The sequence below is a fragment of the Lissotriton helveticus genome, chromosome 10 (genome assembly GCF_964261635.1).
Source record: "Lissotriton helveticus chromosome 10, aLisHel1.1, whole genome shotgun sequence".
In the NCBI taxonomy this organism is placed as follows: Eukaryota; Metazoa; Chordata; class Amphibia; order Caudata; family Salamandridae; genus Lissotriton; species Lissotriton helveticus.
In genome coordinates, this window is record NC_136071.1 from 291,808,031 (window position 1) to 291,823,421 (window position 15,391).

At 47.6% G+C, this 15,391-nt stretch overlaps 1 protein-coding gene across 1 annotated transcript in view; it reads left to right on the top strand.

Moving 5' to 3' along the window:
• The window catches only part of C10H1orf35 (chromosome 10 C1orf35 homolog), a 101,057-nt gene that overhangs the window by 27,250 nt on the left and 58,416 nt on the right, over positions 1-15,391 (top strand). The window contains exons 3-4 of the mRNA XM_078665330.1: positions 321-471; positions 636-681. Coding sequence (XP_078521456.1) covers positions 321-471; positions 636-681 — 197 coding nt within the window. The remainder of the gene's footprint in view (positions 1-320; positions 472-635; positions 682-15,391) is intronic.

The following is a 15,391-nucleotide window of genomic DNA, read 5'->3' on the forward strand; positions in this document are numbered from 1 at the left end:
ACTTTTTATCTTTTTAAATGTGTATATCGACTTTACATTCAAACACTTTCAAAGTGTCACTTGACAGTAAGGGTATTTCTCGTTCAGCCTGTCACGTCACTTACTCTGTTTTAGCCCAGTATGCCTTTGAAAGGCACCTGCCTCTCTGAATATGTCTAGGTTGTCCCATGTTTTTCTTTGCATATACTATAAAATTGAAAAGACTGGTTTACAAAGTTGGGTAGGAATGCTTGATAGCAAACAAACAGAATAGGCGTTAACCATAGCAACTAAATGTGCAGCACTTTGCAGTTTGTGAAATGCCCTTTTTTCCTCCACAGGTAATTCTCTGATGGCCCCTGTTGGCAGGTGGCAGAAAGGGAAAGATCTGACCTGGTATGCAAAGCAGAAGGGAGGACAGGCCTCAATGTCCAGAGAAGAGGAGTTGGCAGCTGTGCGACAAGCTGAGGAAGAGGCCATGATGGCAGCCCTGTAAGTCTCCAAACTCCACTGCCATCCTTTTCAGACTACTACCATTTACCTTTCCTTTTTGTTTAAATTAAAAAGGTGTGGAGAGTGTTGATTATACTGCATATATTGGTGAAAAAATGAAACACAAGTGCCATGTTAATTTTTTCTGAATTGTTTTCTTTCAGGGGTTACAAGAATGTGAAACGACAGCCGACAGGCCTAAGCAAGGAGGTGAGGTAGAGTATGTCTGTTATTCTAAGCATTGTTTGGTTTTGGGACGTTATGGGTGCAGTTGATGGAACTTAACTTTATTGGCCATAAGGATCAGTAAGTAAAATGCTTGCAGCTGTTTCCTCTGTTGGAAGTAGAACTGTGTTAACAAAATCAGTTGAACAACCAACGTTTTCAAAAGTCTGTTTAATAGGATGAAAGAATGCGGTTTCTCTATTTGTGTTTTTAAAAATAGGCTTTTTTAAAAAAAAAATTAAGAAATTGAGTAGGGTACTGAATACACACCTCTATACTATGCAGTATTGCACATGCAATTTCGTTTGCAGGAATCACCCATTTTTCAATATGAAATGAATCTGTATAATTTAAATTGCATTCCAGTAATAAAATTTAAATATTTTGAAAAATGTGCTCTTTCATTCAGTTTGCCTGGTATACATAAATAATGGTATGGTTAGAAGATACATTTATGCGTCTGTGTACTAGCAAATTATTGGAGGCTTACTGGCTTTAATGACACATAGTCCAAGAATAGAAACTGTGCATGGAGCCACACTATTTATTATTCATGGTGCAATAACAGTATGATGCGAAATGTACACAGTTCATGAATAAAAGTGAGAAACAGTATTAAGGTAAACACAAAGATGATGATTAGTATCTGCTTTTAGTAAATTCTGCATGTTATTACATTTGCAAAGTAATATCAGCTTTGTTGACAGTATCAAAAGTGAGAAAATGCTGTAGAATAATCTTCTATCCCCCACTTAGTCATATCATTGGTGTTGTCCCATGGCCTTGAATACGAACCCAAAATCTACATTTTGTCAGGATTAGCAAGCTTGTTGCAGTCCTGCTCTGACAGATGTGGATTTTACCTCCGCTGCAGCGACTTTTGATACAAACTCTTTGCGCCTCTGCAGAGATGCAGACATTGCTGAGGACACAATATCCGATACACTTTACTAACATGGTACATCTAATTTTTACCACCTCCATTACAACTGATTCTTGTGTTTTTTTAAAGAGCATCAACTCCGGATTAGTGATTAGATTTAAAATCGTGTTGGGAATAAAACCGTTTTATTTTTTCATTTGTTATTCTGAAATATTTTTGGAAGGTTTTAAATAACCCTGCTTATTGTTTGGCTGTGGGAGTGACCTCATCTTCTGCATTCACAGTGGATGCCATGTCAGAGAGTGAAATGCAATAATGAGCGTGCATAAACAGCTGTGCTGAGACAGACTAGTGAGCCACTCGAGAGAAGAATACCTTGCCGAAATCAGTGAAGAATAGCTGTTGTAATTTATAAAATTGGGCTTTGATGGAGTGAGATCAGTGTTTTGGTTCATGATCTGTTCCTTTGAAATCTGTCTGGAACTGCATCTGGAACGACCACATATGGACTGGATAGATGTAGAACGTCTTGTGCAACTGTTGAGGTCCCATCAGTGGTTTTGACACACTATCTTAATGCTCATCCTACCAAATGCCCCTGTGATAGACCTCTTCTGCCATTTCAGACTATTGGCTTGAGCAAAACTTTGGTTTATGGCAACGCCCTCACCATCACTGGTGTACCCTCTATCCATGAAGGGAGGAGAAAAGCCATGCGCCATCTCTTCCATCGAACAACTTGAACTGCGTGCTGAATCACCGAATGAACATGCCATACAACCTCAGCAGCCGTATGGACCATTTCACACGCAAACGCAACAGTGTTGCTTTACATGTGGTTCCCTAGCACACAAGAAAGAACCCTGATGTAACAACTTCAGATGATGAGGACCTTTAAACAAGCATTTACAATGCAATGGTTTCGCCTTTGGAAAAGTTAGAGCTATTGGCATTGCTCACACACAGAGCCCCACACACAAATACACACACACACACACACAAATACACACACACACACACAGAGCCGGACACACACAGACACACAGAGCCAGACACACACAGACACACAGAGCCAGACACACAGAGCCAGACACACAGAGCCAGACACACAGAGCCAGACACACAGAGCCAGACACACAGAGCCAGACACACACAGACACACAGAGCCAGACACACACAGACACACAGAGCCAGACACACACAGACACACAGAGCCAGACACACACAGACACAGAGCCAGACACACACAGACACACACACACACACACAGAGCCAGGCGCACACACACACACACACACAGAGCCAGGCGCACACACACACAGAGCCAGGCGCACACACACACACACACAGAGCCAGACGCACACACACACACACACAGAGCCAGACGCACACACACACACAGAGCCAGACGCACACACACACACAGAGCCAGACGCACACACACAGAGCCAGACGCACACACACACACACACAGAGCCAGACGCACACACACACACAGAGCCAGACGCACACACACACAGAGCCAGACGCACACACACACACAGAGCCAGACGCACACACACACAGAGCCAGACGCACACACACACAGAGCCAGACGCACACACACACAGAGCCAGACGCACACACATAGAGCCAGACGCCCACACACACACAGAGCCAGACTCCCCCTGCTGGCAGGACCAGTGCACCTCACGTAGGCCCGGGCGCATTATATGCTATTTATTCACTGCACAACGAGGCGCTCGTGTGGCCTCCAGAAGCAGTTCCTTAGCCCACTCCACACTTATACCGCACGCCCGCAGGCTCTCGATCCCAGCTCCGATGGGGGGGCATGGGTTACTGCTCACCTCAGCTTGTATCTTCACGCAATCTTGTACCCCCCGATCCAGGCTAGTACTGGCACACCCTGTTGTGAGAGCCGCCTGCACACATGCACGCTCGTGAGCCGGCTGCCTCTGTGCGTCCCGAGGTAATGGAAACATTTAAGAAATGCTCCCAGGGGCGAATTTCTTCGAAAAGACTGATTAATCTACCAATAGGCGCAGGCTTCACGGGCGCCAGAGAAAAGTGAAAAACAGCCAAATATTTGTGGCAGAGGCCGGCGGAGGACAAACGGGCGAGAGGTCGGACTCCCAAAGAAAAGATCCATCTGGGGTTGAGTCAGGCATTTCAAGTAGATTTGGTAATAGTGTCAAGTTTTCTCTCTCCTGTAGCGGCAGTTGTGGTATGAAGGCTACCGTTCCCTGCCTATCTCTGAATAGCAGGCCGTGAAGGGCAGGGCATGTCGCCCTCGCCTACCCCCATCCGGCCTGTCCTTTGAAGCCACTGCTCTTGGCGGCAGGGTGTCACATTTCACACAGAGGGCAGGGTTGTGAGTGATAACGAGCTCCCCAGCTTTAATCACTAAACTGTAGAGAACGGCAATTTCTTAAATGTTTACTACCGAGCACTGGGAGTCAATCCATCAGGGAACGCTGGCCGGGGAAAGGCCGGGATTCCAAATGACATCTACGGTGCCCCGTGCGTGCCATTCTTTGTACAACACAGTTCGAAGTTCTCTGGCGGTGCTAGGTGTGCGCAGCTTTACTCTCAGGTTGAGCCTCGACAGATAAGTGCAGCACATGGACCGTCCTTAAGCCTCCGCTAGCTCCTTCTCTGCCCCTCAGAACTCCTAACAGCATGTGCCCGAGGCAGCATCTGTGCCCCGAACTCCCTAGGTGACTCGTGTGCACCTGTGTGTGTACCCCGGTGTGTTCCTGTACCCCAGAGAGCTCCTGGAGTTTCAGAAACACCTCTAAACTGCAGCAACCAATATGCCACGCAGAGCCCCTTGGTTTTCTAATGTTGAACCTGTGCCCAATAAAGACTCTACAGGCAATGCCCCACACAGCTCCTAGAATGCAATGTTGAACCTGTGCCCAATAAAGACTCTACAGGCAATGCCCCACATAGCTCCTAGAATGCAGTGCACCAGTGCCCCGATAAAGCTGCTATGGCGCGGTTCGCCCGAGAGCTTGACTGCCGTGCACCGAAGAACTCAGCCTCCTACGCCTCAAAGCGCTAATGTACTTCAAAGAATAGGGAGTTCCTCGAGTGCCATGACCCATAAACCTCACTGAGCGCTATACTCCAGACAACTCTCGGGCAACTGTGCTTTCGAGGGCTCAACGCTTTCTTGGGCCAGAAAAACCCAGGACTCCTCCTCCTATGCCCTCGAGAGCAAGAGCCCGATACCCGCAAGAGCTCCTTCAGTTCCAGGGGCTCCTAGACTTGAGTGATGTGCGCCCAACAGCTCTTAGAAGCCGATCCATCAGAGAGCTTCCGCCAACCCGACCTCTTGCCCCAGCTAGCGCACCGAATACTGTGCCTCAAAACTATTTTCATCCATGCAACATACACATGTTAAGAGCCCCCGCACCCACTTCAGACCCGAGTCTGCCCCTGACCCTCACACACACAGTGCACGGGGGTTTGACGTCCCTGCTTCCAGTCCCTCCCCGCTCTTTTGATTTCTTGATGCATTTAATCTCAGGATGTGAGGGGTGGCCACAGAACGAACAGGCATGTCTAAATTTGCACTGCCCCGTGGGCCAGGTGCACATCTTTTTATTGAATGCCCAACATGTACCTTTCTTTTCCCCTGGGCCTCCCTGAGATGTCCGAAAGGGCTGTTTGGTGTGCTGTTCCCTACTGTTGACACTGTCCAACCACACGTTAACCTCTACTTGATCCCTCCCTATATTCGGTTGGCCGCCTTCGCCCACCTGAAGTCCCTATCATAGTCTAACTATGCTGTCCCGCCCAGGGAGGCATGGGCCTTCGGGATCTTATTTGTATAAAATACCAATGAAATTGCCAACTCTGGCTTCTTCTCCAACATCACTGTAGTAAATACATGAAAGCCCCCTAACCAATTCGTAAAGGACTCCTCCACTCTTGGCTTTCTGTCCCTGAAGGACCCTTCTTTCCCTTCTCTCTCTTTGTATTCCACATCCTGCCTCTTTGGTCTAATTAGCGCGAATATGTCCACATATTCCCCTCTCCAGATTTTCTCTCTCATCTCACTGGAAACATGGGTAGCTAGCATCCCTGGTTGAGATAACACATTACTCTGCCCCCCCAACCACTACCAATCCCTCAAGTGGTTTGCTTGGCTCGTCCCCTATCTTACCTTCCAAGGGTGCTGACGGTCCTGCCGCCGTAGGGGAATTAGGTCCAGCCGCCATAGTGGTCTTGCCACGGGATTCAACCAGGAGGGCTAATTGTTTTTGAATATTACTTAGCGCATCCTGCTCTGCAGATCTCGGGGGCAACCAGGGAGCCACCGCTGGACTACTAGACCCGGGGCTGGCTGTGGGCGCTGCCAACTGACTCACAAGGGTGGCCACTGTTGCTAAGATTCCTGCTGTGGGATCTTGTGTAACCCCCGCCAGCCCACCTGTTTGCTGCTGAGGTGCTGGTGAGGGGGCTGCCGCTACTTTTGGTGGCTACACCGGCGTCTGCGCTGGTGCCAATACCTTTAGAGCTTCCCTAATCTCCGCTAAGGCTGACCCTACCAGGTCAGCCGGAGCGCTCGTGCCTTTATTTATTGGGTCCGCGCTTGGTGAAGGGGAGGGTGCTACTCCTTGGGGGGGATGGGAGGGCGGGACCTACTGGACTCTCACCCCCGCTTGCTGGCTCCTTCGTAGCCTGAGCCCTGTCTTTTTTGCCGTTGCCCCCCCTCACCGTGCCCTGCACTCTGGGTTTCTTAATCAAAGGGGGAAAGCAGCCCTGGGCGGTACCCCTTCTCTACGTGGGCGCTCTCCCATATTTCCTGGTGCTGGTTCCTCAGGAACCACTACCTCCTCGTCGCTACTCTCATCACCATTGCTGCTGCCCAGCTTTGCTAGTACCATTTTTAGTAGCTGGGCAATCTCTGGATCAGTATCTTTCCGTTTATGGCTCCCTTTCCGTCCTGGCATCTTCTTACCGACACCCTAGCTGTCTGTCTGGGACTGTGGTAAGGTAGGGCCGAAGTGCCCTGCCCGGGATTTCTTGTTGAGCGTTGTCTACCCAAATGCCCGATCAATTCTGTGCTTAGCACGCGCTTCCGGCTACTCCCTCCCTACTTCCGGGCAGTTTCCTTGACCTTTAGTTGGCCCCCGAGCCCCTTTTGCATGCGCCGAAGCCACCCGCAATGCTAATTTCCCGCCCAACTGGTGCGCGGTGTTCGCGCCCCTCCGGCAGTCCTTTCCCCAGCTCCCTGCACACCTTTGAGGAGACTTGCCGAAGGGCGCCGCAGTGTTCCTCTGCCTCCATGCTCCCTCGCCACAGCCGCCTCGATTCCGCTGACCGCCCGACCTCCTCACGAACAACGTGGCAGACTAAGTTTAAATAAAGATTATCAAAGACTAGGGATAAGGAGAAGGTCGTGGGCGAGTGCAGCCGGTCCGGCTGAGGAAGAGGGGGACAAAGAGACCGGGGTCACTGACCCGAGCCCCTAAATAGGCCCCAGTCTCCGCCCCCCTCACTCCCCACCGGAAGTGCGCCACCCAATGACCCGGAAGGAAATGGGCCGGCAGAGGCCTCTCGGCGATCCGCCCGCCCTTTGATCAAGGAGGGAAGGGGCGTGAACCAGGGGGGGCCGGGCCCTAGGAGTGCGCTCCTTTAATGTCGGGCTTGGCAAAGATTCTGTTGGAATGTTATATTTTTTAACCAGCTTTATTTTTTCCCCTTGGCTTATTAAAATACGATGCCTCATTGGCTTGGATTTACAAAATGTATCTTTTATCAAGCCTAATGTGACGAATTGTATTGAAAAAGCTTTATTTTTTGATACAATAGCTTGAAACATGCCATGCTTCAAGTAAACATGTTCATGTAATGCAAATGCAATAAGCTTTAAAACGCTACAATAAGGCTTGTTAGTAATCATGAATTGTATACGTTCCATTCTACAAAAGCTATGCATAGTTGTATTGTGCTTTATGACAAGCTTTTTAATTTGTGATTATATTCTATGACCGTTTATATGCAAAATTTTGCTTTTTGTTTGATAGAACATTCTTTAACACGTTACATGTATGACGCAACCTCTGACACACAAGATGGCATGATATAGATTCCTGAGCCAGGCTGATTGAGTTATTTTTCATTGTTAGCCTCAAACAAACTGTCTGCATACTTCACGCCACGCAGGCACAAACAGTTTGCATAGCAACAACATTTTGTTAGATTATAATCAGAATAGGAGACTTAGGGCCATATGTAGGTAAATACTATTTACCGATTCTAAAATACTGAATTTTACCGAAGAATCGGTACATGGTATGTAGCTAAAGATTCGGTAAATATTACCGACTCGGTAATTCCCATGTATTCCTATGGGCCTGAAGGCCCATAGGAATGAATGGGAAGCCATTCACTATTACCGATTCGGTAAATACCGAATCGGTAATAGGGGGAACACATTCAAGGGTGGCAGGGTGCCACATTGACACCCTGTTGCACCCCTGAATCGTGCATGTGTGCACATGTGGCACACATACTTGCCCTAAGGGCATGTATGTCTGCCACATGGCACTGTTTTTAAATAGCACAAAATTGCTTTTCCAATGGTTTTTTATATTTACCACCAACTTGTAGTTGGTGGTAAATACGAATCCTATAAGCACTCTTAAATGTACTTCCTGCATACCATCTACAGATTCGGTAAATAATGATTCGGTAAATACAGAATCAGTAAATACCGATTCTGTATTTACCGAATCATCACCTACATTGGAAATGGCTCAATACCGGTCGGTAAGCCTGAAATTTGCCGAATTTCGGGTTTACCGACCGGTAATGAGCCACCTACATTGGGCCCTTAGTTCTAGCTAAGATGCCCTTAATATCTGCATCTGAGATATTAAGATGGAGAGATGACATGTACACAAAAGTCGATGCATATTATTATTATTTAAGCATCTTTATTCGATTCACAGAATCATCAAAGAAAAATAGAAACAAAACATTACTTTAAAAAAATATAAAAGCAGGCGTATATCATCGTTCCAACTAAAAACAATTTCTAAAATCTCACTTTTTTAGCAGCAAAGACAGAAGAATTTTAAAGTGCACAGTGCCTGGCAGTGGAGTACCTAAAGTGCAATTTTATCATTTTAGCAGCACAAAATAGATGTTTACAATACAAGGAGCCAGCAATCTCATCTTAATTACAATAATTGAGTCCAATATTTGGGGTTACGATTACGGTTTCCATATCTAACGTCAATACTAATTAGCAAATCATCTACAGAGTCTGATACATAAAGTGCAAGTGCCTAATTCAAATTAATCATTAATTGTAAATTTTAGCAATCCGCTAAAAAATGTATTTGCTACCATTATATGCATATTCAAATGTATAAAAAGACGTTCCTTGTATAAAACCAAAGCATAATGATTTGGCAAATACATTGCTTGTCAAAACCTTAAGCCTCGCTTTGTTCTAATAAAGTTGGCTGCCAATAAAAATCTACTCATTCCAAATACAACCAATCTAGAGGTATCTGTCTTAAGAATACGCAACATTTTGATGTATTTCCTAATACAGAGGTTCCTACCCATATTATGAACACTGGTTCTGCCTTGTCTTTCACTCTTAATCAGCCTGATTAAGCAGTGGTAAGTTTGTTTATCAGACCCTCCAGCTTTTTGCGATTTCGCGATTCACGAAAAAATCGCGAAATCGGCCGACTAGCGCGATGGCCGCGATATTTACAATTATTGCCGCGAAAATTATAAAAAAGTGTCATCAAAACAAACAATGCCCTTTTATTGGCTGTTCTAATCAAAGTTGCTATCTCCTGCATGTTTCAGTCTTCACCTCTGCAACAACTATGTTCCAAATAACTGACCAATCCACCTTCCACCCTCAACATCCAACTATCAGCGTTTGAGACACCCTGTTTAACATCTATCCTGCCTTCTAGTCAAGGTAGTGGAACCATGGGGTTTCAATATAATATCATATTTAAATGACGCACAGCTGATGCTTTCTTTCCAGCAGGTAGATGAGAAAGTAATGGGAAGATTTCAGGGATACCTGAGCACAGTAGCATGGTGAGGTCAATCCGGTAATATAGATCCTTTTCTTTGGCAGTACCCTTCCCACTCAGTTACAGTGTTGTATATGTACCCTGCTACCACTAACTAACTTGGGCATTAAATTTGCCCATGAGCTCTCCTTCAAACCTCCGATATCAGCCATCACAGGGCAACAGTTGGAACACCGCGGTCTGAGCCACGAGTCTCCCGACTCCGCAAGCCCTGCCATGCATGCCTTTACCACGCATGCCTTAATGCATGTGCGCGGTTAAGGCATTGTGCAATAGGATTTATGGACTGACGGAAGGAGGAAGAGATCTGCGCTGAGGTAAGTGGGGCTGGGGGGTGGGTTGCAGGTTGTTTTTGTGGCTGGGGCGTCGGGATTGTTTTGTGGTCTGGGGTTGGGTTGGGAATGTTTTGTGGGCCGGGGGTTGTTTTGTGGGCTGGGGGTGGGTCGGGTTGTTTTGTGGGCGGGGATGGGGCGGGGGTAGTTTGTGGGCTGGGTCGGGTTTTTTTGTGGGGTGGTTGGTAGGGTATAGTGTTGTGGGTGGGGTGGGGGTAGTTTTGTGGGCGGGGTGGGGGCAGTTTTGTGGGCGGTTGGGGGTAGTTTTGTGGGCAGGGGGTTGGAGTAGTTGTCTGGGCTGGGGGTGTGTCGGGGTAGTTTTCTGGGCTGAGGGTAGGTCGGGGGTCGTTTTCAGAGCCTGGGAGTTGGAGGTAGTTTTCAGGGCTGGGGGGGATTGGGGCTAGTTTTCAGAGCTGGGTAAGTCGGGGATAGTTTTCAGGGCTGGGGGGTGGTCGGGTCGTTTTTTAAATTGGAGGTTAGGGTTTTTGGCCTCAGGGGGAGGAGAATAGGTAGTTAGGGCTTAGGGGAGTGCGGGGCAATTCTTATGGCTGGTCAGGTTAAGGGACAGGGTCTTAGGCATTAGGGCAGGGGGACAGGGTCAGATTATGGGACAGGTTTAAGGGACATGGTTTTAGGTATTAGGGCAGGGGGAGGGCACAGCGTGGCGGTTGGGAGGGGGTAGGGGTATTTGCACCTCATGGGGAATGGGGGGTGGGGTAGTTTGTGCCTTAGGGTGGTGGGGAGGGGAGTGGCTACCTTAGCAATGCATTTTCCTTTACCGTGCATGTCTTTACGACACAAATTTGTGGTAAAGGCATGCGTGGTAAAGCAATGCTTGGTTAAGATGAAGTTGTTGTTCAGAACGCGTGGCTTAGGCAAGCAGGGTTAGGGATTTAGTTGTTTCATCACACAACCGCTATCAGAGGAAACTGTTTTGGGATACCAAAGTCTTTGACCTCCATTCCATGTTCGGGAAACTATGGTGCATGCACTGATAAGCTCTAGATTAGACTTTGCAAATTCTTTGTAGGGAGGTCTGTGGGCCTCATTCACAAGCTTCAGTTGGGACAGAATGCGGGTGCAAGGCTGTTTCTTATTTTTCCAAGCGGAGCCTACGTTTCCACTCCTCGGTCTGCTCCATTGGCTTCCTGTAGGTCTAAAGATTACATTTAAATCCCTGCTCCTCATTCTTAGAGCAAAGCAGAACAAAGGACTGGCCTACACTCAGGACTAGGATAAAGAAGAATGTCCCTAAAAGATTATTTTGATTAGCCAATCGGGCCTCCTGGTCTACCCTAACATCCTAGAAGAGGAGGCCACTTCTTTGGCTTCTTAATGGCTAAACTCAAACGATTTTCTGCTATCTTTGAGAAAATCTACCTATGAAACTTCTTTCAAGAAGGCTTGAAATCCTTTCTTTGTAACTAGTGCTTTGTAAGGGCTTCTTTGTCACGTTATGGCTGCACTGGTACGCTTCTTTTGGTAGCAGCTATCCCGTTTTTAAAATGGCAATCAATCTATGCTATAAATGCACTTGTTTATGCTTCTCACCCTGTCTCTGTGCCCCATTTTCTCAAAGTGGATAAGGGCGGCATTTTCAGTTTTGGTTTTCCAGCTTTGGAACTTTCTCTCAAACATTGTAGTTTGCCTGAAGTGTGTCTGTTGTGCTTGAGGTTAAACCATTAGGAGGCCAGTTTAATGGCCCAGCCTGTAATTTCCCTTACAAGTACAGCTTCTTATAGAATCCTGCAACGTTCTTAATTCAAAGCATATCTCTCGTAGATCTCACCCCACATACTCAACTCCCTCAAACAACTTCCTGTGAAGATGATGTCTTGTTGTCACCCTTCGTCATAGCTCTCTCCAGGGAAACTCTTTCCCCTACTCACCAGTGTCTTTCGCCTCCCTCAATCAAGGCATCTTTCAGACGTTCTCAAGACTAGCATATCTCCCACCCCTAAAGAAGCCTACACTAGACCGTTATGACTTCCCCAACTATCGGACTATCACACACCTACCCCTTATGGGCAAGATCATCGAGAAGCTGTTTACGTTCAATTCCAATATCACACCATCGTGAACCGTCTCCTGAAAGACTGCCCGTCTAGATTCAGATCATGTTGGAGCACAAAGCCTGCTACCTTACACATTGCAGGTGACTCACTGCATACTGCAGATGAAGAGGACCACTGCCTCCTAATATTGTTGGACACCTGGGCTTCCTTTGACAGTCCACCATCACACCCTAGTGTTTTGACTAAGATTCACTGGCAGTGTCCTTAACTGGTTCTCTTCTGCCTTTCTAATTGGCGCAAGTTTATTCACATGGGCAGCTCCAGGTCCCAAATGTCCCTGTCGCCTGCAGAGTCACCCAGGGTTCCATAATATCCCATAACTTCTTGAGCATCTACTTGGAGACCTTCTGGGCTCTACCCACAGATATCAGCATTATAATTTACCAATATGAAGGCTATACACAACTGTACTTAAAGGTCTGCTAACCTAGTCACCACCTCAAAAATAGTTAATAAGTATATTTTGTTTACATCGAAGTGTTTTTCTTGAATATTACCGCACCTTTCAATATGACGGAATCCTTTAAGAAGTGGACACTTTGTGTAATTTCTTGATTTCCACCTATGCTCTTTAACGTTTGCAACCACCCTAGTGATTTTAGGATAAATCTGCTGTAGGAAGCTAGCTCTCTCTGTATATGGTATGCCACTAGGTAGTTATACCGTGCACAGAGTCCAGTGGTTCCCCAAAAGTGTACAGTGCTCAATGTAAAACCCAAAGTGATCTGTTAGTGGTAGTGTGCGTGTGCAGCCTTAGGCTTAACACAGAGGAGTGTAAGACATTTATTGCACAACATTGACCAATAATGGACACACAACTCAAAAGGAGAGCTACACGAATTTTAGAAAAATATGCTTTGTTTGTACTTTATTTAAAGAACAAGATCTTCTCAATAAGGTAAGTACGTTTTTTAATGGAAATACTTTTCACTTTAAAAAATAGACACTTAGAACAATTACAGAGCAGTTCAGTGTTATCCTATGGAAGAAAACAATAATGTGGTTATACAGGTAAGTATTACACTTAAAGTTCCAGTCTTCAGGACCAACGGTCAGCAAGGGTAAATGGTCAGGTGAGTACCAAAACTGCACCACCAGCTGCACAGGGGTGGCCAGGTGGAGAGGTCAAAATCGGAGTTCGGCCCAATGCGTTTCAGTGGAGACTGGGGGTGCTTGAAGCTACACTGCTTGCAGGTAAGTAAATCAGTTGCAGGGGGACAAGCTTTGGGGGTTAGGTCAAGCACAGGGGTCTTCAAAGCAGCACCAAACACACACCACCAGCGGCACAGGGGCGGCAAGGTGAAAATTCAACGTTGAGTGCTCTTATGTTCAATGGAGATTCTGCTTTCAACAAACCGGCTGCAAGCGTTGCAGCCGAGGTTGCAGGAGAGAGACCAATGACAGCAGAGGTAGGGGTCATAAGGCCATCGTCTATTCAGCTCACTAAGGCGCAGGGGCTTCAGGTGCAGGAGTGCCTTTAGACGTCTGAGTCTTCTTGCTGGTCGCGGTCAGGGGAAACGTCTGGATTCAGGCAGCTGGTGTCATCGTGAGGTCCAGGAGGGGGTCAGCCAGTGCTGGACTTGGGGTCAGGATCACTGGGGAATTTGTTCTGGGTCGGTGGGCAACCTGGACATGGGCCATAGGCGTCTGGTGCAGAGTGGGCAGGACACACAGATCTGCTTTGCACCAGAGTCCTTTGTGTTGGATTCTTGGGGACAGAACCGCTTTCCTCAGGAGTTCTGGTCTTTTTCAAAGTTCTGGCAGTCGTCCTTGGATTTCTGGAAGTCGCTGGCTGTAGGAAAGACATCATCTTCTTCCAGGGTCTTGGAAGCTGTAGACAAACTGGTAGGACTGGGGCCAAGTCAGTCGTAGTCTTCAGGCTTCGCTGCACAGCGTCTTCATCCTTCTTCTTAGGCCGCAAGTAACTAGTTTCTAGGTCTGGGGGAGCCACCTAAATACTAGGGTGCATTTCAGGAGAGTAGTAGGTAGGGCCAATAGGCACCTTACCTGAGGTGAATACACCCATTATTATGCCACCCACCTGTGGAAGGGGGCAAAAACCTAGCCCTGATTGAAGGAGTCCGATCATCTTCAAGATGGAGGGGGTTGAAAAGTGTGCTTAACTTCGCCTCCTCCACCTGATGGATGGAGTTGGCAAAGGTGGGCACACCTCTTAGCCTTTTTTAATTTTCCAGCAGTTGTTCCCGCTCATTGTGGGGGTGTAAACCGGGGCTGCCATCTGCTGTGAGCAGCAGAGGCTGGGGGGGGGTCGCATTACAAAGGTGGCAGGCCTTTAAAGCTTCCCCTTCGAGCACCGGCCCACCCTGGGGAGTTTGGACACAGTCAGCCCTCTGGACCGCCCTGCTCTTCCCCACCCCACCACTTGGATTTCCTCCAAAGTGTCGGCGGTCATACCCAGTATTAAAGCTGCCTTCTAAACTTTTCCTGAGGTAAAAATAAAATGTTCAGAAACGCTACTTGATGAGGAACTGCAAGTATGGAAAATTTAGTTTTTTGTAATCCTTTGAGTAAACTGCTTGATTGGAAGTTGATATGCAGAAAGCATTTGGACGTTATTTGTTCTAGTACAATAGCCTAATTGCCGGTATACATATTACTAGAGATTATGAAATAACACTGTGTTGCGGGGTGTATAGAAAAGGGCAAGATACGGGTTTTCGTTATCACAGGGTTTATTTGGGAAAACAGGAAGTCAGTGCAAGTTTTTCGTAAGGGGGTCCTTCGGGGTGACCGACTCCGTTCTCTTCGACTTCTCCTTCTGGCACTTTCTTCTTTGCTCGGGTGGCGTCCGAGACTGCTCCGGGGGCTGGGCTCGTCCGGTTCCGTGGTGATGTCTGGCAGCCTCGAGCCGTGTAGGAAAAAGGCAAGAGAATATATATGTCAGTCCTTGCGGGTCTCTTTTGCAAACGTGCAAGGGGAGGGAGTGAGGGATTCTACGCGTGCACAAGTTATCACGTCGGGTGAGGGGGGGGTAAGGGTATCAGGGAGTACTGGGGATAACCAGGGGTATGAGGTCACGTCACGGATCCACCCTTTCTCCCAACCCAGCCCACTATACGGCTCCGTACCTCGGTGAGCCACACACCTCCTGGCGTGCGGCTGGGCGGCTCGTGTTGCCGATGGCCTCCTGGCTCCCGCGCCGCCAAAGGGTCTCCTCTCGTCCTCTTCTCCGTCGGTGGTGTTCCGGGTCTTCCTCGTTCTTCTGCCACTCCTTCCTCTGCTCTCTCTGCCAACTCCTCACTCGCCTCGCCTCTGCTCCGCTCTCTCCTACCACGCCTCCGGTGAACAAGCACACCTGGTCTG